Source organism: Gastrolobium bilobum, unplaced genomic scaffold, assembly GCF_033153095.1.
Source record: "Gastrolobium bilobum isolate Gb01-03AN ecotype WA unplaced genomic scaffold, APGP_CSIRO_Gbil_v1 utg16750, whole genome shotgun sequence".
In the NCBI taxonomy this organism is placed as follows: Eukaryota; Viridiplantae; Streptophyta; class Magnoliopsida; order Fabales; family Fabaceae; genus Gastrolobium; species Gastrolobium bilobum.
In genome coordinates this window covers 5,809-29,046 of record NW_026899821.1, presented here as the reverse complement: position 1 = coordinate 29,046, position 23,238 = coordinate 5,809, and the positions used below count along the sequence as shown (strand labels likewise).

Genomic DNA, 23,238 nt, shown 5'->3' with positions numbered 1-23,238 from the left:
AACACGATGTCGGATTCAGAGCAATGCCCACCTTTTAACTCACCCAGATTGGTTCTCAAGAAGGTTTTAGCCCAATCTCAACAAGAAGGTGATGGAGCACTTGTCACGAGAGGCATTGGAAGGTATTCTTATTTTTTCCTACATCCTCCATGCATTTAGTCAATTTTGATTGATAAGGTGTCACGACTTGTGGGATTCTATCATTTTTTATTAATGGATTTGGTTTGGCATCTGATTGATTCACAGTATTGAGTTGCAGAGCTTGGATCCTTTTCTGTTGTTGGATCACTTCTCAGGTGCAACAAACTATGACGACCTTCTAGTTGTTGGTTAAAGCCTCCATTTGTTGACCACTTCTATGCTTATGTTGTTAGCCAGCATTAATCTGTAGTGATTTTAAGAGCGTGTTTCGTGTTTGACTTTGCAGTATCTCCGCCTGCAGGATTTCCTGACCATCCACACAGAGGTATTTATTTCACTCTTGACTTTAATTTGTCCACACTTGGGACTCGGTTATCAAATTAATGTTTTCATTTGCAGGTTTTGAAACTGTCACCTACATGCTACAGGTATAATTAATTACATTTGTCATTTGTCATTTTTTTGTGGGGTGGAAAGTGAGTGAGGATTGAGGAACTTATGTATAAATTTCAGGGAGGCATAACTCATCAAGATTTTGCTGGGCATAGGGGTACAATAAGAACTGGTGATGTTCAGGTAAGTGACGTTAATTTAATTGATGAATTCATAAATAATAATAAGAGTAAACATCCTTTTTGGTCCCTGTCAATATCTACGAAATCTTTTTTAGTCTCTGGTAATAAAAAAGTACCAAATTGGTCCCTAACAGTATGAAAAAAGGGCCACGTTAGTGATGGAGGAGTTGACATAAGGGCTAATGTGACCATTTTTTCATAATTTTAGAGACCAATTTGATCTTTTTTTATTGTCAGAAACTAAAAAAGATTTCGGAAATATTGCCGGACCAAAAAAGGGTGTTTACTCTAATAACAATAAATTGAAAGGAAGGACAAACAACAATAACATTGATTGGATTGATGTGCAGTGGATGACGGCAGGCAGAGGAATAATTCACTCTGAAATGCCTGCAGGAGAAGGAACCCACAAGGGAATACAACTATGGATCAATTTACCTGCCACACACAAAATGTAACTAAATTCAACATTCTACCTTTATCCATTCATATCGTATAAGGACTACTAGTCATCATTTTCTTCGATTTTGAATATTGCAGGATTGAACCAAACTATCAAGAACTTGCAAGCGAAGACATAGCATCAGCAGAGAAAGATGGTGTTCGAGTGAGGGTTATAGCAGGAGAAGCAATGGGAGTGCATTCACGGGTTTACACTCGAACACCAACCATGTTCCTTGATTTTACTCTTGAGCCCGGAGCTGAATTGCATCAAGGTATTCCAGAGACATGGAATTCCTTTGTTTATGTGATTGATGGGGAAGGAGTTTTTGGGTTCCCAAGCTGTTCACCAATTATGCGTCACCATGTTCTGGTTTTGAGTCTGGGCGATGGTCTTAGCGTTTGGAATAAGTCTGAACAAGCACTGAGGTTTGTGCTGATCGGAGGACAGCCGCTGAATGAGCCAGTGGCTCGGCATGGACCATTCGTGATGAATACTCAATCTGAAATTAAAAAAACTATTCAAGACTATCACTTCCGCAAGAACGGGTTTGAGATGGGAAAATATTGGACATCTCAATACTAAGTTAGAAGTTAGAACCACCGATACCTCATGCTCAAAATGTTTGTTGTTCTTTCGTTTGTTCTTTTAGACTGCTATTTTAATGTTTATGACCATGATATGTTAGATTCATTTCAATTCAAAAAATGAGAGTGGTTAATTTTTTTTTTTTAATTGTTTAAAGGGATACTTTTTTTATTTTATCATTTACATAAAAACAATTTATTTGTAACTAAAATTTAAATTTAATTAATTTTTAAAAATATAAATAAAAATTAATTTTAGTTAATGGATATATAAATGATTAAAGAAGTATAATACGACGTTTATCAACAAACAAAAAAAAGTATAATACGACAACATATCGATATTTAAAGAAATTTTTTGAAAAAATTTCTATAACAAGAATAAAAATAAAAGACCATGGAGTTTAAAACAGAGGTTTCTACAAATTTTTGACCGTAGACTCTTACAAATTTAATTATATATTAAGGGTAGTACATAAGTTGATTTATGTATTACCCTTGATACATAACAAGCTTGTAAGAGTTTATAAAAAAAATTTATAAATATAATCTTGTTCTTAATTGTATACTACGTTAGCCTGATAAAGAACTCTTAATACATAAGTGAAAAAGATTTTAATCTAATAAAAAATTTGATAATTGGTATTTACATTTAAATTGAGGCTATCTATAATTGTCGGTATAACTGCGAAACCCATGAGGGTTGCATTACTCATTTCAAATCTTGGTTAAATGAAAATTTTTGTTAGTTAGGCAGTTAGCGACCGGTTAACAAGAAACGGTTTCCACTTAAACATACTTAGCAATTTATAGTGGGCTGGAGACAAAGCCATCGTATCGTTATCTTACATTATATAAGGCAGTCATCATGTTCTTGTTTATAACAAACATGTTTGTGTTCTTTGTCTGCTTCTCGTACATTGTTCCAAGCCGTTTTGCTTTCTAACAAACCTTGCGTAGAAATTAGTTATAGATTGCGAACATGGAAGAAATGTTCATGCGAAGCCAGAAATGATGCATGCGAAGGTGATGACTGATGAGCAATTAAAATGACTTAGGATGCAAATCGCGGTTTATAACACCATTTCTGAGCAACTAGTGGAGATGAACAAGACACACTCATCTCAGCAGGATCCTGCATGTTCTTGATTTTCTTGTCCTCTCATGATTTCTATGCCCATTTCCCTCTTCATTACCTAATAGATCATTTACAATTAAACCATTTCTTTTTCCAGTTTTGATTATTTGTAATGCGTGCCCATTTTTGGTTCTTAGATTGGTTCAATTTGCTTATATACTACTTTTCTTCTTTCTTTTGACCTCTTCCAAAAAAAATTCCCTTTATGAGAAATCTCGGTTAAAAATTTACAATTTCCTATGCTTTTTTTTATGTGAATCTGTTGATTATTTATAAAATGAACATAAATGCCGGATGAGGTACGCTATTAGAAAAGTCTTAATTTTCGAAGGAATTTTTTGACGAAAAAAAATCACGTCGAATTTTTTTGACGGAAAACGAATTCCGTCGAAAATCTTATAAAAAATAAATAAAAATAAAATTATATTTGTGAATTTGCGACGGAAAAAGAATTCCATCGAAAGTCTTATAAAAAATAAATCAAAAAAAAAGATATTTCTGAATTTTTCGACGAAAAATTAATTTCGTCGAAAACTTTATAAAAAATAAATTATATTTTTGAATTTTTTGACGGAAAATTAATTCCGTCAAAAACTTTATAAAAAATAAATAAATTATATTTTTGAATTTTTCGACAAAAAAAAATGATGATTTCTTGGGCAAATGGGACTGCACTACTTCAGCATGTATCTCATTGTCACAACCATGCCTAGAGCCAAACAAGCATGTCTTTTGGGTTGCTTTTCATCTTACGGAAGCAGTGTTTTCAGTCATAGCATCTTGATGTGTGAGTGATAGATCAATATGTACACCAGTGAGCATTCAAGAGCTTGCCAAAATGTAAATGGTAAAGTTGAAGTCTATGTAGTTATGTGAACCAAATTGGTAATATTTGTAAGGGTCTCTGAATGCTTCATTCATCTCCATCTGTGGTTCCTATGCACAGAACCTAAGGTATTTGGTGCCTTCAGCGCCAAAATCCAAGTTCATGTTCACACTTCCTTCACTAATTTCCATGTCCAAATAGCTGTAATTTGTTCAAAGAAACTTTGGATTCATCTTAGAGTATGAAATGGTGGCCATGACTATGAAGGAGTCTCATATATATGTTTCTGAATTGAAACCCTTTTCGTATTAGTTGAAAATAAAGGGATTAACAAATGAAAGTTTTAAATGTAAATATATTAATATTTAAATTAAAGAATCAAATATGTAAATGAAAATTATATATGAAAGATTTTCAATATTTAAATTATATGAATAAATATTTATCTTGCTTGAGAATAAATATTTATATAAAAAAATTTAAATTCTAATTATAAAAATAAATTTATTTATTAGAAGATTTTTCGACGGAATTTTATTCATTTTTCGTCGAAAATTATTACAAGATTATTCGACGGAATTTAATTCATTTTCCGTCGAAAATTATTACCATATTTTTCGACGGAATTTCATTCATTTTCAGTCAAAAATTTTGGACGAAAAATATTTCGTCGAAAATGTCCGTCGACAATTTTCGACGGAATCGCTAATTCCGTCGAAAAAATCGTTACCAACGAAGAGATACACCACGGCTACATTTCCATCAAAAATTTAATTATCGACGGAATTTTTCCGTAAAAAAAAAGGCTTTTTAGTAGTGGTATGTATTGCTAGTTTTAGTTAAGTATTACAACAAGAAGCATCAACTAGTTACTATTGAGACCAGCTTCCCTCAACCCTCCACCAAGATAAAAGGAGACGTTTATTTTCTTTGCTTGACATACAAAAAATGACATTTTGTTAATCTGATGATGCATGTTCATCAAGATCCAACATTCTATTTTTTTTTTCTCCATCAGGGTTGCTTAGGGTGGAAAATACAGACTGTGACCCATTGATGACATCTACTCTCCATAAAAAACAGCGGTGGACTCCAACAACTACGCAACGGCAGATTCTTCAGGATATATTTGATAAGGATAAAACTCCAAGCAAGATCGAGGAGCTTACTGGTGAACTGAGTCACTATGGCCAAATTTCTGTAGAAAATGCCTATCATTGGTTCAAGAATAAGCGTTCTCAATCAAAAAGAAAACAAAAAAATGTGAGGCCTAGTAATTCTGATTCAGAAGTTGAGCCTTCTGAGGTGAAGAAGACAAAACCAGAGGAATTTCAGTCCCAACATAAAAGTGCTGATAAACCAAATACATGCTCTGACTTGCCTTACAGGAATCCACAGTCCAATGAACCAGATTGTATGTTTCCATCAGATTACCGTTTATCCACAAGGAATTTTAGTCACGTGTCTGTTCCTGGTGGAGTGCTACCAAACTCAAGTATGTAACTTCTTGTACTTTCTCTTACATTTTCGGTAAAATACTTGTCTTGTCTCTTTATTAGTCAATCATTTTAAACGTAATGTGAGATGGCTATTCTCTTAAGTTGTAAGAGATACTAGATGTCTAACATGGAAATAATTATAAGCCAAGTAATATAGTCTTAACACATTGAAACATTCAGGTAAAAACGAGCAAAATAATTTACAAGAGAATTTCCTTCTAGTTCATCCAAAGGGGAAGTACTTGTAGTACTCCTTCAGAACTAAAAAAGCATATTTATTCTGACATGTTAGATCCACTTTCGGATGTTTTCCCCTCCAATTCAGTCATGGATTTGGAAGACCTTGCAGGTAACCTTGTGTAATGGAAGTCAGTACGTACGCAGTACTAGAAATTTGGAAATTTTCTTCCTGCAAAGAATGGATGAACGAGTCTCCAAGTAATTCTGTATTGGAAAATAAATCTATAGTTCCCTAACATGCTGCTATTCATTTAGGGCATGTTTGGTGCATTGTATAGGATAAGACCTGATAGTAAAAGACCTTAGGGCATGTTTGGTACATAGTATAGGATAAGGCCTGATAGTATAAGACCTGATAGTATAAGGCCTGATTGTATAAGACCTGATTGAATTTTAATACTATCCAGCGTTTGACACGGTATCGTATAAAATAATATATTGTATAAGATAATATCATCTAGGGCTGGCAATATGGGTCAGCCCGCCCCGGCCCGCCCCGGCCCGCCACTAGCCCGCCCAAAATGGGTTGGCCCGCCCCGGCCCGTTTTGATAAAATGGGTTGAATTGAGTAACCCGGCCCGTTTTATGAGTGGGCTGGCGGGCTACGGGCCAGCCCGCCTAAAATAAAAAAAAATATAAAAATAAAATACAAAAAATTAAATTCTGCATAAAATCACATAAAAAAATCTGCATAAAAGCATACAAAAATCTGTATAAAATCCTAATGTGCTTATGAAACCAAGAAGATCAGTGTTTAATAATCTGCATATAAATATGCATCTTTCAATCCAAAAATAATAATAAAAAAAAAATCATATCAGGATAAAATAGAATAACAAAACAAGTAACAAAGTGTTGTATGAGCAGTCCACAACAATTCAAAAAAGCCACTTGCAAGCAGAGAAATCTAAGATACGGAGCTACATAACAATTGGGTAACCTAAAAAAAAAAAAAAAAAATGACTTGGCAGGCTGACCCATATGGGCTGGCGGGTTTGGCGGGCGGGTGGGTTGAAAGACTCAACCCAGCCCGCCCCATTTGGCAGGCGGGGCGGGCCAGCCCGGCGGGCTCAGCCCATTTTGCCGGCCCTAATATCATCTAGTATTTAGTAATGCACTATATAATACTATATATGATAAAAATAAATATTTTTAATAAAAATATCCTTTAATAAAGAATTTATATAATTCTTCAAAAAATGTCATATGATATTAATTTTTATAAAATTTATTGATCAGTGTGTCCAAAATATAAATTAATTTTTATAAAAATAAAAATATTTAATATTTTAAAAATTAATATATTAAAAAATTAATATTTATTTTAATAGATTAATATTAAAATAATATATTAATTTTTGAGAATTACATTGGTCAATGATATTAATACATCCATCTCTTATCAGGCCTTATCCCTCACCCTTAGGCCGGATTAAGTTATACATCATTTTGATGTATTAAGGGATTATGCTGTATAAGCTTATACTATACGATGGTCACACCAAACAGCTGAAAATGTCATAACGTATAGTATAAGCTTATACTATCATGCCTTATACGTCACACCAAACAGGCCCTTATAGTATAAGGCCTGATAGTATAAGACCTGGTTAAATTTTAATATTATTCAGCGTTTGGCATGGTACTGTATAAGATGATGTATTGTATAAGATAGTACTATCCAGTGTTTGGTAATACACTGTATAATACTAGATAGGATAAAAATAAATATTTTTGACAAAAATACCCTTTAATGAAGAATTTATATAATTCTTTTGAATGTTATATAATATTAATTTTTATAAAATCTTATCGATTAATATGTCAAAAAAATAAAATAATTTTTGTAGAAATAAAAATCTTCAATATTTTTGTAGATATGTTACCTAGCTCTATCTCTAAATGATCTGTATCCATTTCCCTCCTTATCAAATTATGCAGTAAGCAACAAGCAATAATAATTCGGTTGTGAGTCTTAACAGTATAAAAACTTGGACTTCTAAGAATTGCCCAACGCTCTTCAACAACCCAAATGTCCTTTCTATGACATTTCTAGCTTGAGCATGTCGCTTATTGAAAACTTCTTAAGAAGTTGCCGGGACATATCCATGCCTCCACTCGCTTAGATGGTACCTTGTCCCCCTATAAGGGGCAAGAAACCCATCCCCATTAGTGTATCCAGCATCAACCAAATAATAGTATCTTATTTAATAAAACAAGTAAGGTTCATTATATATTTTTCTATTTAATAGAACAAGAAAGGTTCAATATACCATATATTGTAATAAAATGACTAAATTGAATGTAATTTTCACGCTCTTACCTAATGGAACCTTAAGGCCATTTCTCTTATTAATTGCATCACGCAATACCCTAGCATCTGAAGCTGAACCCTCCCAACCCGGCAACACATATACAAATTTCATGTCTCGTGAGCATACTCCTAACACATTTGTGGCAATTTCACCTTTTCGACTTCTATATCTTGGCTTGTCAGCCTCAGGAACATTAACAGTAATATAAGTTCCATCTAAAGCTCCAAGACAACCCTATAATAGATAAGTAAACAATCTCTAATAATTTATCACGTGAAATAAGTACAACAATCCAAAATTGAAAAAAAAAAATATAATTCATACCTTAAACCATTTCCACCTGTCGTCAGTGCAATTAATAAGAGAAATGGCCTTAAGTCAGTGCAATTCTCAGGAACTGGATCCGATACCTTCAATAAATTTTGACATCATAAGCCCCAAAGTTCCTACTTTCATTCCATTTTTGACATCATCTCCATATGATATCCTTCCTCATCGCCAACTTTGATGTTAAACTGGTAACAACTCCAAGTTCCTACCAACTTGGATTACCTCCTAAAATAATTTTAGATAAATTTGCATTTAGGCTCATAACATAATATTAGATAAATTTGCAAAAGCAAAATTTATGTCCGAAAAGGCAAATATTTACTACAATATTCAAGTCATTGTATAGAAGTATTTTTACAACCATGTAAGATCAGTTGGCATTCAGCTCTACTGACAACTATTGCTCTTGATCAGGTCATACTACTTAAAACCACTGTATTATTCAAAGACAGCACATTCTTTTTTTTGTTTTGCACTAAGATTCTCTGTTGACATCGATGTCAATGTACCTCAAAAAATGCATCAAAAGACCCAACCACAAGAGCCTATCAGGCTTATGTCTGTATCAATCAAAAAATGAGGAAGACAAACAATGCAAAATGTATAGCAAGTGAAAAAAAATATAAGCTCAATATCGGTGGCCATATTACCGTATCGACCTATATAACGTACTCTGATATCAAATCCATCTTTTTTAAAAGCAAAAGAATACAGCGTTCAATTCTGATCCCTATATATGCTTTGCTACAACTCATTTCCTTTTCAAGCAAAATAATTTTCATTTACCAAAAGAAAATAATTTTGAAATTTTTCTTTCAAATTTTTTCTCATTTTTCATCATTCCATCCCCACTCAAAGAAATCTGACATTGTGAAAAATGTAATAAATTATAACCTATTCGATAGCAAGCAAGAAGATGAGGAATAGAGAAATTACTACTCAACTATGTGTGAAGTTGTCAATAGCTTCAGCTCAAGAATCAGAATGAGAAAGGGTTTACCATTACCACGTGAGGAGTGAGCTGTGAACTATGAAGAAAAACCAGTGAATCACAATGGAATGGGCCGAAGAGAAGTGTGTTGTGTCAACGTGAGGAGCCTGGACCAGATGTCTCTATTCCCTCAGGCGGCCAAGCCGTCTTGCCTACGACAGCATACTGTACGGAGAAGATAACAGGTGGTTGTTTCTGAGAAAGTTCAAAGGTGAACGTCAATGGGAAGAAAGGGGGCAGATGGGGAATGGAGAAATTAACCTAATACATCACACTCTTATCAGGTCTAATCCTTACCCCCTAGCCCTGATTAGATTATACATCATTTTGATGTATTAAACAACACTACTGTATACCATAACAAATAGTGAACGAAATAGATTTCATTGCTTTCTGAATGTGCAAGTCGAAAGTCTTTAAATAGACTTAACAAATCCTAAGCTATAGCAACCGACGAACAGCCTAAGAATAACAGTAAGATACATAAGGGATAGGAGCAGAAGAATAGGAAGAATATCAGCAAAATAATACAAAGAATAACAAACTGCCTAGATACATATCTTATCTACAAATCAAAACAAATTATCTTCAGAATCTTCCAGTCCAATACTTCCCCTCAAGTTGGTGCATGAATACGATGGTCACACCAAACAACTGAAAATGTCATAATGTATATACTATCCGACCTTGTACATCACACCAACCAGGTGCTTAAGCTCCAAAGTCCAATCCAACATACATAATATGAAATTAAGATCCTTTTCAACGTACCTCCAGAAACCGAATGTGAGAGTGCATATATGGTTGCGTGTTTCTATGATATTTTAGTTTTTGATGCATCTGTGTGTGGTTCTCTGTGATTTTGTAATTTTAGAATGGGCTGGGAAATAAATCCCAACAGCAAGAGCCCTGAAAGCTTAAACCGGTCATGATGGTCTTGTTGGGAGGAGGATATTTGAGAAAAAGAAAAGGTTTAAAAAGACACTGAGGAAGAGAACACTTTTATTATTACACAACTCTTTTTCCTTTTCGGCTTTTTGGTTTTAAATGACTTGTTACAAAATGATAGAAGACACACCTATTTATTCTAGTGGCACTTCCTTAACTAATGGCTAAGATTGTGCCAACACAATTCTCATCTAAGGGCTACAAATTATTCTCTACAATTTTCTATAATCTCCTAGCCTAGATATTTATGATGGTGGTTTCTAGATACAACTATTCTCTAGATATTTTGATAGAGACATCTAGAGTTGAATATTCTAGAATTTGGACTAGATAACTCTTGGATATTTCTAGATGTTGGACTAAATGTATACTAAGGCCAATGAACCAAAAAACTAAATCAAATTTATTATTTATTCAACAGGTCTGATATTAACTTGGCAGGGAGTGAAGATACTGCTGGAAAAACGGAAGTACCGGGAGTTATAATTTCTACCAGCAAGCTGGAGACCACGACATGACGGGTTGGCAATAAGTGTCATATGAAAACTGTGACTGACTTCAAGTTCAAGGTGTAAAGAGCTTGTGTTAATGAGTAGTAGGCAAATTTCTTTTCATTTGTCCAACCTTAATGCGTTGCTTAAAATTTGACCGTATCGTGGCAAATAAACTGACATTGCATTGTGAAGATGCTTCCATGGTTATCCTTTATGGTTAGGCTTATGCCTATTTTACCTCAGTAATAGTAATGATTGTCTTTGGGAGTTTTTGTTGAAAAAACTTTTGTCAGTAATCTGTTTTTTTTATTTTTATTTTTTCGTTCTCTGTTCTGATTGGGTGACATTTAACTTGATTTTTAGATGGGGAACAGTCAGCACTTTATGGTAAGGCAACGGTAATAATCAAGGCTAAAAGAATTTTCCTTTATAAAAGTAAATAAAGAAGATAAATTCATCGTTAATTTAATTTATACGAGTTGATATATTTAATTATTTTAAGGACACATATACTATAATTTTTTCTTGTAAGGTATATAAACAAAGTACAGAGGAATTAATGAGGCTATTCAGCTGCTTGCATAGATGTTAAGGAAAATATGAGATATAATATTGAAGTAGTGGTGGTGGACTAGTCTGTATACGACAGTAATGAAGTTGTTGAAGGCAAGTGGTGCCGTGGTTTTCGTGGCCACTTGTTTGCAAAGTATTAAACAGATACTTAATTGGTCAAAGGACAAAAATATCCTTCATCTTATTGCAGTGGGAAACTCGCAGTCCAAAGCCCAAACCCCATAAGCATTAAAATTGATGAGCCAAGGGAGGGAAATGGTAATTGGATAAGCATTAAAATGGAAACGATAAAAAGATTCTGTTGGTGGCGTCTGAGGGTGTGATACGATGAATTTGGGCAAGTTCGGAGAAAGGGAGGCACGTGATGGAAATGACATGAGGGGCGAGTGATGTCTTAAACTATTCTACAAGTGGGAGTGGAAGAGGGCATCTCCTCATCTAAGCACAAGCACAAGCACAAGCATAAGCATAAGCAAGCACCAACTATAGTATGTATGATAGTTAGAGGTAACCTTCCTTTTTAATATTTCCATTTCCATTTTGGTGTCCAGAGACAGAATCGATGTATCCGTCATCGTCATCGTCGTCGTGTTCGTCTTCGTCTTCGCACACCCAAACGGGGCTGACCCGCTATGGCTCTGCCCCTGGGTCTCTGTTGACCAGCACCGTGGATGCCATCATAGGAGTAGGAGTAGGAGGAGGAGGAAGAGGGTCGCGCCCTCAATACTACTCTGGGCCTGGGCCGGGGGGAGAGTCTTCGGAGTCAAGGTTCAAGGAGCAGAGATCTTCTTACGATGATGCTTTTGGGGGAGGATCCTGCTCCCTCCTCCGTCAGAAAAGCTCTCCCCCTGGCTTCCTCACCCATCTCGCCAATCACAATCACAATCACAATCACAATGGTATATATATATATATTCTTATTTCATCTTCTTCATTCATTACTAATTACTAATTACTAGAACTAGAAATGCCATTCATAACACTAATAGTAACAGCAACTCATCTTGCATTACTCCACTAACTAACTATTGTTTTGTGCATTAACTCTTGACTCCTCAAAGGAGGAGGAGGAGCGGGAGGGTTCACGATCACAAGAGGCAGCGGAAGCTACAACAGCAGCCAAGAGTTGAAGTCTCAACTCAGCTTCACAGCCCAAGATTCTCTTTCTCTCTCTCACACTCACGCCCACCCCACCACTTCCGACAATACTAATACTACTACAACCACTCATTCTTATGCTGCCGCCGCCTTTGGAATCGAACCCTGGGACACTTCCAATTCCATCGTTTTTTCTGCTCCCCCAAATAAGCGTTCTAAAATTACCAACGACGATCCTGACTTTCTACATTGCCTCGGTGCCTTGGAATCTCAGGTACTTACTTATAAAAACTACATCTTGCTTAATCTTATATATTAACAACACTAAATCAAATTATTATTATAATAATCAAAATGTTTATTCATTGTCCTCGTCTTCAGTTTAGTGTGCCCCAAACATCTCTGGAAATGGCAACGATGGACAAGCTTTTGCATATCCCTGAAGATTCTGTCCCTTGTAAGATCCGTGCTAAGCGAGGCTGTGCTACTCATCCCCGCAGCATTGCAGAACGGGTTTGTCACCTTTTCTTTCTATTTCCCCTCCCTCCCTCATTTATTCCTAACAAATTAAATCATACATTTTCTTTCAACTCAATAATAATGTTGGTACCCTTTTTTTTTTTATGTTACACGGACGTGTTTGCAATTCTCCGGTTTTATAGGAATTATGTTCTTGTCAAAATCCATTTACCACGGTTGTCGTTTTCTCATGTATACAGGAGAGAAGAACTAGAATAAGTGGGAAGCTCAAGAAGTTACAGGACCTTGTACCTAATATGGATAAGGTATGCTTACTTTCTTCCTTATTTGTGCCCTGCTATTTGTGCCGAGTAACACTCTTTCCCTATCATTTGTCCTTGTTTCAATTACTGAAGCTTCAATTGAGGTTTAACCTTACAAATAGATAGGTACTGAGGTAAGATGAAGCTTAGAACCATTCATCACTGATGCCTCTCTCCATGCTTTATGGGCAGTTAATTTCGAATTTTCAGTGTATGCTCAATCTTGTCGTAGCTTGAAGCATTGTTTACAGTTAGTATTTTGCTTTTGCTTTTGCTTACTTTGTTCATTTTTAGGGTCAAATTCAACTTATATCTGTTTATAATTACAGAGTAGGTCCGTGTAATTTAGATTTGATTATCTTTAGATATTACTTCTTAATCTTAATGGTTGGTTGGTGTATGGCTCATGCCATAATACCTTAGCAGTACGAATCCCTTCTATATATGAGTCTCTTGGATTGAATAGGGTAGATAACCACACGATATATATTATCACATAATTTATATGTCAAGTGTATCAGGGGGTTTAATTTTGTTTCGAAATGTAATTGTAGCAAACAAGCTATTCAGACATGCTGGATTTGGCCGTCCAACATATTAAAGGTCTTCAAAATCAAGTCCAGGTGTGTAAAAATACCTTAGCATTTACTGTGTAGAATAATTTTGACGTCTATGCATATTTATAAATTAAAAAATAAAAAATGCTTCATATGAATATGGTATTCTCAATCATAAATTTTAAAATATAATATGTATATGAGTTAATTTTAGTATGCATCCTTCACTTTTTTAATCACTTAATCATTGTTCTGTTGTATGCAACAACAAAATTTATTAGTAAAAGTATACAGAATCCGTTCAATCCAAAAACTTTAATTATTAGGTGAATGAAAAACACTTTTATTATTTTATATTAGAGAAAAATATTTCTGAAGTTATTGGAGATAAAGTTTATCTTCAGTGAGTACAAAACGATATCGTTTTGAGGTTATCAACATCAACACCAACACCACATTTATCCCAAATTAATTGGGGTCGGTGGTAGATGAACCCAAATGAAAGATACAAAAAGATTGAGAATCGTTTTGAGGTTATAAGATTAAAAAATTATAATGACAAAGACTAATATAACCCTACAATATATTATAATTACAAAAGGCTTTAATGTTTCTACAATGAATGAAGATAAGTTATCTACATTCCCTCCAAAACGACGTCGTTTTGGGTTGAAAAATTAAAAAATTATAATGAAAAAGACTACTATAATCCTGAAATAAATTATAATTACAAAAATACCTTGATTTCAGCCTCAAAACGACGTCATTTTGAGCTCAATGTAGATAAGTTATCTACATTGACGGTAGAAACAGCAAACCCATTACAAAAACTCCTTAATATTTGTCCCAAAACGACGTCGTTTTGGGCTTACCGGATATAACTTATCTCCATTGACTGAAGAAATCATGTACCCTTTATATTATATTATTGGGTTTATCGTTTCTTGTGACACGAGATAAAGTTATCTTCAGCAACTCCAAAACTACGTTATTTGAGAGTTTGGGGAATTAATGATAGGTGTTTTGGTAAAATTCATATAACAAAAAAACAAACAAAATTCTTAAAATATTCTTTGTTGATTATCTCAATCCCAAAACAACGTAGTTTGGGGTAGTTTGGGGTAGCGGTAGATAACTTTATCTCATGTGACTTTTTCCTATTTTATTTCTTAATACACCTTCTCACGCGAAAGCTTTATATGATTGAAGCATGGACCATCAACCCAAAAAACATATTTTTAGGGTTTGATATCTCGATAATTTATACAGGTTCACTACACCTAGAGCCCTTTTTTTAGTTTTTAAAATATGAAAATTAAACTTTTTTTTATTAGAAGAATGGGGAAAGTTTTAATATCAAATCGACATCTTTATCTCAAACTAATTGGGATCAGTGGTAGATGAATTCAAATGAAAGTACGAATGGATAAAAATAAAAAAATATATATATATATAAGTATAAAAGTAAAAATAAAAGGGGGGGAAAATAAATAAAAAAAGTTTAAGAAGAAGATGAAGAAGAAGACATGGAAGGGGAAAAGAGATAAAGGAAAAGAAGAAGAGGGGGGAGATGAAGAGGAAAACGATTAAAAAGTGCTCATCTAAAACATAGGAATAACAACAGGTCTAATCCTCCACCATGCTAATAGTTTTTCTGCATTTCGTCCTAAGTCATACCATCCTCCAATCTATATCTCATTTCATTAAGTTTTGTTTTACTACCTTCTCCCAAGTAAGTTTCGGTCTACCTCTACCTTTCTTTGTGTCGAGCTCTTGGTAACAAACTTTTGTTCTTACGGGAGCATCCAGGGACCTTCTCATTACATGTCCAAACCACCTCAATTTATGTTCTCCGGTCTTGCAGCCACCGGTTGTACTCCTACGTCGAATATCTTCATTTCTTATCTTATCTATCCTCGTATAACCACATATACATCTTAACATCCTCATCTCTGCTACTCCCATTTTATGTGCATATGTTGCCTACGTGCTGGCCAAACATTCAGCTCCATATAACATTGCAGGCCTTAATGCCTTATTGCTGTTCTATAGAATTTTCCTTTTAGCTTAAGGGAAATTTTACTGTCATATAAAACCCCAGAAACACCACATCATTTCATCCACGCTGCTCTGATTCTATGATTTACATCCTCATCAATCTTTCTGCCTTTTTGCAGAATGGATCCCAGGTATTTAAAAGTTCTGATATCATATAAATTATATATTCAACTTAAAAGTTTAAACGGTTAGATTAATACATTTGTATTATTTTATATCATATTATTCCTTATTAGAAAAAAAAATTATTCAAATAAAAAGTATGAAATTATAGTATTTTATACGCGTTGGAAAAGGAGAACTGCAAAATTAATTTTGGCGTAAATATTTACAAAAGCAGCCTAGCCTAGTGTGAGCCTTATCACACTCAGTGAGAGTGAGGTGCGGGTTGATGCTGTAAATCTTTAGAAATAAAAAATAATAAGAAAGGATTGGATATGAAAAGTTACATTGAATTATTTAACAATTAACATGTATCAAGAATATAGTTGTTCTCCTTAGACATGATTTATTTACGTTACTATAACATGCTGATGTTATACCTCGACTGTTGGCCCGTTCGTTAGGGACTTCTTGCATGGTATTAAATAGCAACATCAGTAATGCCAATTTTTTTTTTTTTTAATTTTTTAGTATCGTTTTGTTATCATATCTTTCAGTAAAGCTGGTATGTGATTTTTAATATATATATTGAATTTTTCATATTTTTTAGCACGAGGATTACAAAGTATAAACTGAAGCATTAGATAATTCTTAATAACTCTATTGATCTGGATTACATCATATTTTCGCCCTCTTTCAGAAGCTTCACAATGAACTTGAGAATTGCACTTGTGGATGCAAACAAAGCGTATAACTTATTTTGGCCGCGTGCATAGAATTCAAGGTTTTGATGGCAAAGAATGAAAAGTGATTTTGTACCTTCCTACTTACATGAATAATGAAGGAATCGAAAGATTGTAGATTATCAATTCGACAATTGTACAGTCTGTAGTAATCTGGTAATCTAGAAAAATCTCTTCATTTTCTTCACGAATCAAGAATCGCCTTTTAAAGTCGAGATTGATTTTCTGTTGACTATGATTTATTTTCTTGTTTGGTTACGTCTGTCACACTGGACTATTAATTTTTATGGAATCAGAACAAGAATGGAGTGGATGAATTAGAATACAAATTTCAATCCTGTTCTGATTTTGATTGACTTAGGAATGACATATATATATATATATATATATATATATATATATATATATATATATATATATATATATCGGAAATAAAACGTGCGTTGGTTAATTTCATCATGCTAGCAAAGCAATGACTGTTTTTGTCTGGGTAATCAAAAGCTTGGAAAACTTTTCATGATTTTTTTTAACCAAAACAGGAAATGTTTATTCTCATGGAGTTGATGTAAGAATAGAATCACCATTCCTCTTCATCAAATGTAATTTTAAGAGTTTGAGATGTTCAATTAAGCGTGTGATAATTTTATTATTTATTTTTGAAAAAAAAGAACTTTATGATATAGGTTTTTATTTTATTTTATTTTATTTTTGTAGTCTTCCTAATTTATAAGGAGATTAATAAATAATTATTTTGTGTGTTTTTGTGTGTGTGGGGGGGTTAATATTTATTTTGAATGTTTTTAAATATCATAAAAACTTTTATATTAAAAAAATACTTTTTCTTGAAAAAAGGGCAACGGATTCAAAATTAAGATCAATACATTGTCCTATAAGTTTTGAAGGAAACAACTCATTTGGAATTTTTATGTTTGAAATTTGTTGCGGAAGTTGAATTATCACAGTATCATCAACTATGCAGACAAACGCGCAGTGTATACCTATTCTGAGAAAATATTAAGACACTAAAATATAAATCTGATCGCCATTTCAATGTGACTAGGTTGCCCATTATTCAGAAGATTATAGGGACTTTGACGTGGTAAAGGCATTCATCCTCAACAATGTTTAATATCTCTCGTTGTAGAACATAAAATTATTTTATATATATATAAAAGTATATGAAATTCATATTTTCTTTTTTCTCTCTTCTCTTTACATAATTTCACATAAATCACATATACTTTTATGTATATGTAGGTGACAAAATTATCTTCAACATGTGAAACATCAAATTCTCCTCTCTAACTCATTTACAAAGTATATAAACAAAGTATATGTTGGTAACTTGGCGCTGGGTTAGTGGGGTTAGATATGTGTTCGATTCCCGCTGAATGCATTTTTGGGGAGGGGGCTGAACCTTTAGCCATCACTGTTCCCCCGCACTCCGGATTAGTCTCATAGCCGGCTCAAAGAGTCGAAGCTCGTGGGGATACCGGAGGGAGCCAACTCGTCTCAAAGAGATAATTAGAGTTGGGTAACTCCAAAAAAAAAAAAAAAAATTGATAATAACATAGGTTACTCTAAAACTAAAAGTCAAGATGTCAGTAACATGCCTGCGATCTCAACGGACATGCAAAAATGCACCCTCCGAAATACGCTCTGCGTTCAGCGAATCAGAGTGCTTAAAATTCTTGAATAAATTGAGTAGACCTGCATTGGCAAGGAAAGCTTGTGAGTGTGTTTAATTATGTTCTGATTGTTTTGTTTTTAAAACTGTTTTATAAAATAATTAATGAAATAAATATTTTCTGTATTCTTTTTTTGTTTGTTTTAAAAGTTAAAAGTCAAAATACAAAATAAAAATAACTCAGATATATTATCTAAATTTAATTTTAAAAACAAAAAAAAGTTATAATTTCAAAACAGATCTCAAACACCCCTATATTTCTGTTTGCGAAATTATGACTAGGAAGTTAAAATATAATGACTATTTAATAACTTTTTCCATCCAAATGCAAAACAAAAAATAAAAAATAAAAAATGCTCATTTCCCATTCAATAACAGCAATATAATTATCATTCAAGCATATCAAATGCACCCTTACAGAGTTTAGGATGATCAAGAGGTCTGAACAATACATTATCCTGTAGGCTGTAGCTTCCAAAGGTTTAACATCATATAGCGAATATTTATGAAATTCGCATAGATAGAAGTATCATATTACATATTATAATCAACAATGCCAACATGTACGTAGCGTTTACGATTCTTGTGAAAAATATGACAGCTGAACATAAAAATTAGTTTCTTTTCCAAAACGCAACAAAACTAGAATTGAAATGAATCTCAACTATAAAAGCCAATTCTCGATTCTTGAGAGAGAGATTTTCCTAAACTATCAGATTACAACCAACATATATATACAATTGCAGAACTGAAAATCTATTAACTTTCTATTCCTGCATTTTTAATTTTAAGAAAGTGATTCATTGCCATTGGAGCCTTTGACGTCCATGCGTGCTGTTCTGCCATAGAATTTCGCGAAACAAAACAAATTATGTGCTTGGTTTGCATCCACAACTGCAATGCTCAAGTTCTTTGTTGAACTTCTGAAGGAGAGTGAGAAGACAACGTAATCAAGATCAACAAAGGTATTAAGAATTAATGAATGCTTCAGTTGATACAATGCTATCCTTATGCTTTTAACAGATTACAAACTCATTATTTTACAATCACCTACCAGCTTTACTAAAAGCTACCATAACAAGGAATATAAATAAAACTTAATAAATAACTTGATATTATAGTTGTTGCCATTTAATACTAAGCAAGAAGTCACTAAGGAACATATCAAAAGTGCAGTTTATTTCTGCACATTTAAATGAAGGTAGACTAACTGACTAAGGGAGCAAATTATACGTTTTCTCTTCTTGGTACCAGAAAAGAAAAATACATTATAGGTACAATGTTACCATGCTCAGACAATGAAACTATGTTACATGGTAAATTCTATGGTAATGCACACCTGAACTTGACTCTGAAGCCCTTTAATATGTTGAACGGCCAAATCCAGCATGTCTGCATAGCTTGTTTGCTACAATGACATTTTTAAACAAGGTCAAACCACCTGTAATATATGCTTCAGTACCTCACACAGTGATTCGATATATAATGTAATATTAACACATGATGTTTTTACCCAATTCAAGTGAAGATACTCTCTATACATGAGATTTGTATACCTGAAATAAGGCTCTCATTGCATGACCCATATATACCAATTGAACTAAGATTAAGTAAGGTCCAAAGAGATAACCATACATAGATTACACAAGCCACTCTGTAATTACAAACTGATGCAACTTGAATTTGATCGTGACTTGGGTTGGATTTGGCAACTCATGCGAATAAATCTTACATTAAAAATGAATAAAGAAAGCAAGATCAAGTTGCTAGTTCTAAGCAATGCTACAATCTAACCACTTACAAATTCATTGCCAAGGTAAGCATAGAGGCTGCAATAATGAATGGTTCACATAAATAGGATTTAGCTTTTCCAAGTTCCACCTCACCTCACCTCTTATTTACTTGCAAGGCTCAATCTCACTTCAAGCTTCAACAAGGACCAATAGAAAGACACCATCATCTTAATTTGAATCTAAAATTAATCATAACTCTTAAGCAGATGGTCGTATTCCAGTTGTCCATAAAATATAACAGAAGTTCAAACAGTATCGAAGATGCATTGAAACTCACTGCTGATGGCAAGACAAAAGCACCGCAATAATAGCCAAAGAATGTTTCCAGGCACAAATAGCATAACTAAGAAAGAAATCACCATTACCTTATCCATATTAGGCACAAGATCTTGTAATTTCTTCAGTTTCCCGCTTATTCTAGTTCTTCTCTCCTGTTTGTGAATGGATATTGATTAGTATATTTTGTACAAAACCCAAGAATCGGCAAACACATTTATCCCACACCAATTACCTACCGACACAGCACATACGTGTATAAGGCTTAAATATAAAGCTGATATTTGTTTTAATAACTATCTTTATAATTACCTTAATTCCAAAAAAACTTGGCATAATTATCTTATGCTGACGTAGCTTAATAAAATACTTTGTACACCATAGGAATCTCAAATAAACATAAATCCTTCTATACTGTGCCTTGAACCTGTGGTCATGAATCCCCAAAAGCCAACTGATAAATCCTTGTATGCATAGTTCCACGCATCATTTCTTAGAAAATGAGTCGGGCCATCTTGCTGACAAAAAGTTTAGGGTGTTGTTTCAAAGAAAAGTTGACTAACCCTTTCTGCAATGCTGCGTGGATGAGTAGCACAGCCTCGCTTAGCACTGATTTTACAAGGGACAGAATCTTCAGGAATATGCAATAGCTTCTCCACGTTTGCCATTTCCATAGTAGTTTGTGGCAGACTAAACTGAAGAGGACAATGAAATAAACTTGTAAAAAGTTGTTGTATAGACCTTGGAGTCTCTATTTGACAAACCCAAATACAAACTGAATTTATGTGACTAATAAGTCCCCCAAAAAGAAAGTTGTTACCTGAGATTCCAAGGTAGCAAGGGAATGTAGAATGTCAGCATCGTTATTTTTAGGACGCTTAGTTGGTGTAGCAGAAAACACAAAGGAAGTAGAATCGTCCCAGGGTTCGATTCCAAAGGCGGTAGCAGGAGCATAAGAATGTGTAGGTGCATGATGGGCATTGTCGGAAGTGGTGACCTCTGATATGTGAGAAAGAGAAAGAGAATCTTGGCCTGTGAAGCTTAATTGAGACTTCAACCTTGATCCTGATACTGCATGGGATTGAGAGCTGTTGTAGCTTCCAGTGCCATTTGTGATTGTGAAGCCCCCTGCTGGTGCTGACTCTGTCAGTTACTTATGCAGAATCAACCATATGGTTTGCCAATTCAATTCACACTTTATATTCAAGTTCAGTCAATCATTTCAACTTGAAAGATAAAAAATTGCATTGATTTAAAAGCTTTAGCCATTTTTAATACCATCAATGTCAAAATTTAAAAAAAAAAACGGATGATCTGTTTACCAGAAGATGGAAATTGATCTAAAAATTAATACTAAAAAATTAATTACAAAAGCTTATATGCTATAATGTAATTCACAAAGTTAGAGGAGAGGTATTTTGGGCATTTAGACGTTGGTTTGGAGTGAGAGAGTGTAATAAATTTTTGGTGCTACTGTTGCATCAAAGATTCAGTACATCCCACGATAGGAGTATTACATGTCAGCTAAAGTTTTATTTTCTCTGCCAATTTTTTTTTTTCTCCTATGATATGTAATACTCCTATTGATGGGATGCATTGAATCTTTGGTGGGCACCAAAAATTTATTCGTGACAGACATAGTACATAGTAGGCAGGCATCTATTACAAGATACATGCCAACTTGCAAAAACCGGACAAAGACATTTAGACATATAATTAAGGAATTAATCAAACTCAACTGCCCAGGGCCCACCCTAAACATTCAACATAATTAATTTTATTAGCTCCTTCCAAAACCAGCGACGCCGTTAGTATTTATATTTCAAATCCACTCTTGTCTTGGATATGCGCCCACCGGAACTAAGAAGAAAAACAGTTTTGTTAAAGTTAAAAGTCATATTATATATATATATATATATATATATATATATATATATATATATATATATAATTCATTAAATGTAGATTATGGATTAAAAATAATATTGATTATTTGTTTTTTGTTTTATTTTTACTTAAAAAAATTAAATATTTTAGTAAATGGTAATAGGGGAAATAGTGATGAACAAACTCCTTCTTTTAAATAGAGCAAGCAAGGAGAGAATGAATAGTTGTTAATTAAGAAAATAGAAAGCAAAGAGTGGTTTAGTGATACATACTATTGTGATTGTGATGTGCGGTGGTGGCGAGGAAGCCAGCGGGCGAGCTTGTCTGACGGAGCAAGTCTGAAGAAGATGGGGATCCGCCGTAAGATTTCTGGTCGGCGATGAGGGCATCGACGGCAGTGGTTAGGAGAGAGCCCGGGGCGGATCCATATCGGGTCAAGCCCGTTTGGGTGATGGAGCTATGAGAAGAAGAGGAAGAGGAGGAGGTGGAGGAGGGATACATCATTCAAATTGATTGAGCGCAATTGGAATTGTGCTTTGCTTTTTAGTTAAGTCGTACACCATTTCCCATTTATTCCTAGAAAAGTCTATAACATACAGATATTTATTATTATTATTATAATAAATATTTATAGAAAACAATATTTGTGATTTTAAATGATAAAAATTATATCATTTTAAGAAAGATAGACATAAAATAATATTTTTTATTAATATTTAAATTAAAAAAATCATCCACTTTTTCTAGCATAATTTTTATTTTTTATATCTATTTCTTTTCTAAAATGATAACATCACTTATATACTTTAAAACGACCATCTCGTCCTGGATTTTATCACGGTCCTTCTCTATTTTATCACGCGCTTATTCTTATTTTTATAAATTATTTTTCATTTTTACTTTGAGTTTAATGTTTGTCTTTCTAAAAGACACGGAGTTATGTCATCTAAATAAGAGAAAAATACAAACAATAAAAATTATGAAAGAGAAAATGAGTGATTGTTTAAATTTAAATTTAAATCCTTTAAAAGATAAATATTATTTCTTTTACTTTTATCCTCTTTGCCGTGCACTTGCAGGTAAAAGAGTCATCATCAACACATTAAAAAAAAATAAAAAAATAAGTAGAGTAGCTAAATTGGTTATCAAGGGGATG

General features: G+C 33.6%; 3 protein-coding genes and 1 long non-coding RNA gene across 8 annotated transcripts; 2 read left to right on the top strand and 2 right to left on the bottom strand.

The window, feature by feature from the left end:
- Positions 1-1,744, top strand: LOC133293773 (pirin-like protein). The gene is made up of 7 exons (XM_061492378.1): positions 1-122; positions 247-296; positions 428-466; positions 541-569; positions 655-717; positions 1,067-1,170; positions 1,257-1,744. The coding sequence occupies exons 1-7, from the start codon at positions 7-9 to the stop codon at positions 1,741-1,743; spliced, it is 888 nt and encodes a 295-aa protein (XP_061348362.1). The 5' UTR covers positions 1-6; the 3' UTR covers position 1,744.
- Positions 1,745-4,583: 2,839 nt separating this feature from the next.
- LOC133293771 (uncharacterized) lies at positions 4,584-10,118 on the bottom strand. 3 transcript variants are annotated; one of them, XR_009749109.1, is made up of 4 exons: positions 9,856-10,118; positions 9,094-9,279; positions 8,088-8,318; positions 4,584-7,997 (listed from the first exon to the last, which is right to left on the bottom strand). It is a non-coding gene; the product is annotated as an uncharacterized LOC133293771 (long non-coding RNA). The 3 variants fall into 3 exon arrangements; XR_009749107.1 differs by having other exon boundaries at positions 9,094-10,118; XR_009749108.1 differs by having other exon boundaries at positions 9,100-10,118.
- A 343-nt stretch (positions 10,119-10,461) lies between these two features.
- On the top strand, positions 10,462-16,745 carry LOC133293775 (transcription factor bHLH128-like). The gene is made up of 7 exons (XM_061492381.1): positions 10,462-10,601; positions 11,651-11,998; positions 12,161-12,471; positions 12,579-12,710; positions 12,917-12,982; positions 13,534-13,602; positions 16,397-16,745. Exons 2-7 carry the CDS (start codon positions 11,662-11,664, stop codon positions 16,448-16,450), a joined length of 969 nt encoding a protein of 322 aa, XP_061348365.1. The 5' UTR covers positions 10,462-10,601; positions 11,651-11,661; the 3' UTR covers positions 16,451-16,745.
- A 1,864-nt stretch (positions 16,746-18,609) lies between these two features.
- Positions 18,610-22,613, bottom strand: LOC133293774 (transcription factor bHLH128-like). 3 transcript variants are annotated; one of them, XM_061492379.1, is made up of 6 exons: positions 22,355-22,613; positions 21,016-21,326; positions 20,759-20,890; positions 20,285-20,350; positions 19,466-19,534; positions 18,610-19,049 (listed from the first exon to the last, which is right to left on the bottom strand). In XM_061492379.1, exons 1-6 carry the CDS (start codon positions 22,584-22,586, stop codon positions 18,996-18,998), a joined length of 864 nt encoding a protein of 287 aa, XP_061348363.1. In that variant the 5' UTR covers positions 22,587-22,613; the 3' UTR covers positions 18,610-18,995. The 3 variants fall into 3 exon arrangements, 2 of the variants coding, with proteins under 2 accessions (XP_061348363.1, XP_061348364.1); XM_061492380.1 differs by having other exon boundaries at positions 18,614-19,049; positions 21,016-21,323; XR_009749110.1 differs by having other exon boundaries at positions 18,980-19,049; positions 19,466-19,567.
- Between the last annotated feature and the right edge of the window lie 625 nt (positions 22,614-23,238).

Excerpts from the sequence above, each read along its gene's own strand:
- LOC133293774 (XM_061492379.1), bottom strand. The coding sequence starts at position 22,586 with ATGATGTATCCCTCCTCCACCTCCTCCTCTTCCTCTTCTTCTCATAGC. Across the intron at positions 20,891-21,015 it reads TTGCTACCTTGGAATCTCAG|TTTAGTCTGCCACAAACTAC; the intron begins GTAACAACTTTC and ends TGTCCTCTTCAG. Across the intron at positions 19,050-19,465 it reads GGCTTCAGAGTCAAGTTCAG|AAGTTCAACAAAGAACTTGA; the intron begins GTGTGCATTACC and ends ACTCTCCTTCAG.
- LOC133293773 (XM_061492378.1), top strand. The coding sequence starts at position 7 with ATGTCGGATTCAGAGCAATGCCCACCTTTTAACTCACCCAGATTGGTT. Across the intron at positions 570-654 it reads CTGTCACCTACATGCTACAG|GGAGGCATAACTCATCAAGA; the intron begins GTATAATTAATT and ends TATAAATTTCAG. Across the intron at positions 1,171-1,256 it reads TTACCTGCCACACACAAAAT|GATTGAACCAAACTATCAAG; the intron begins GTAACTAAATTC and ends TGAATATTGCAG.
- LOC133293775 (XM_061492381.1), top strand. The coding sequence starts at position 11,662 with ATGTATCCGTCATCGTCATCGTCGTCGTGTTCGTCTTCGTCTTCGCAC. Across the intron at positions 12,711-12,916 it reads CCCGCAGCATTGCAGAACGG|GAGAGAAGAACTAGAATAAG; the intron begins GTTTGTCACCTT and ends TCATGTATACAG. Across the intron at positions 12,983-13,533 it reads TTGTACCTAATATGGATAAG|CAAACAAGCTATTCAGACAT; the intron begins GTATGCTTACTT and ends ATGTAATTGTAG.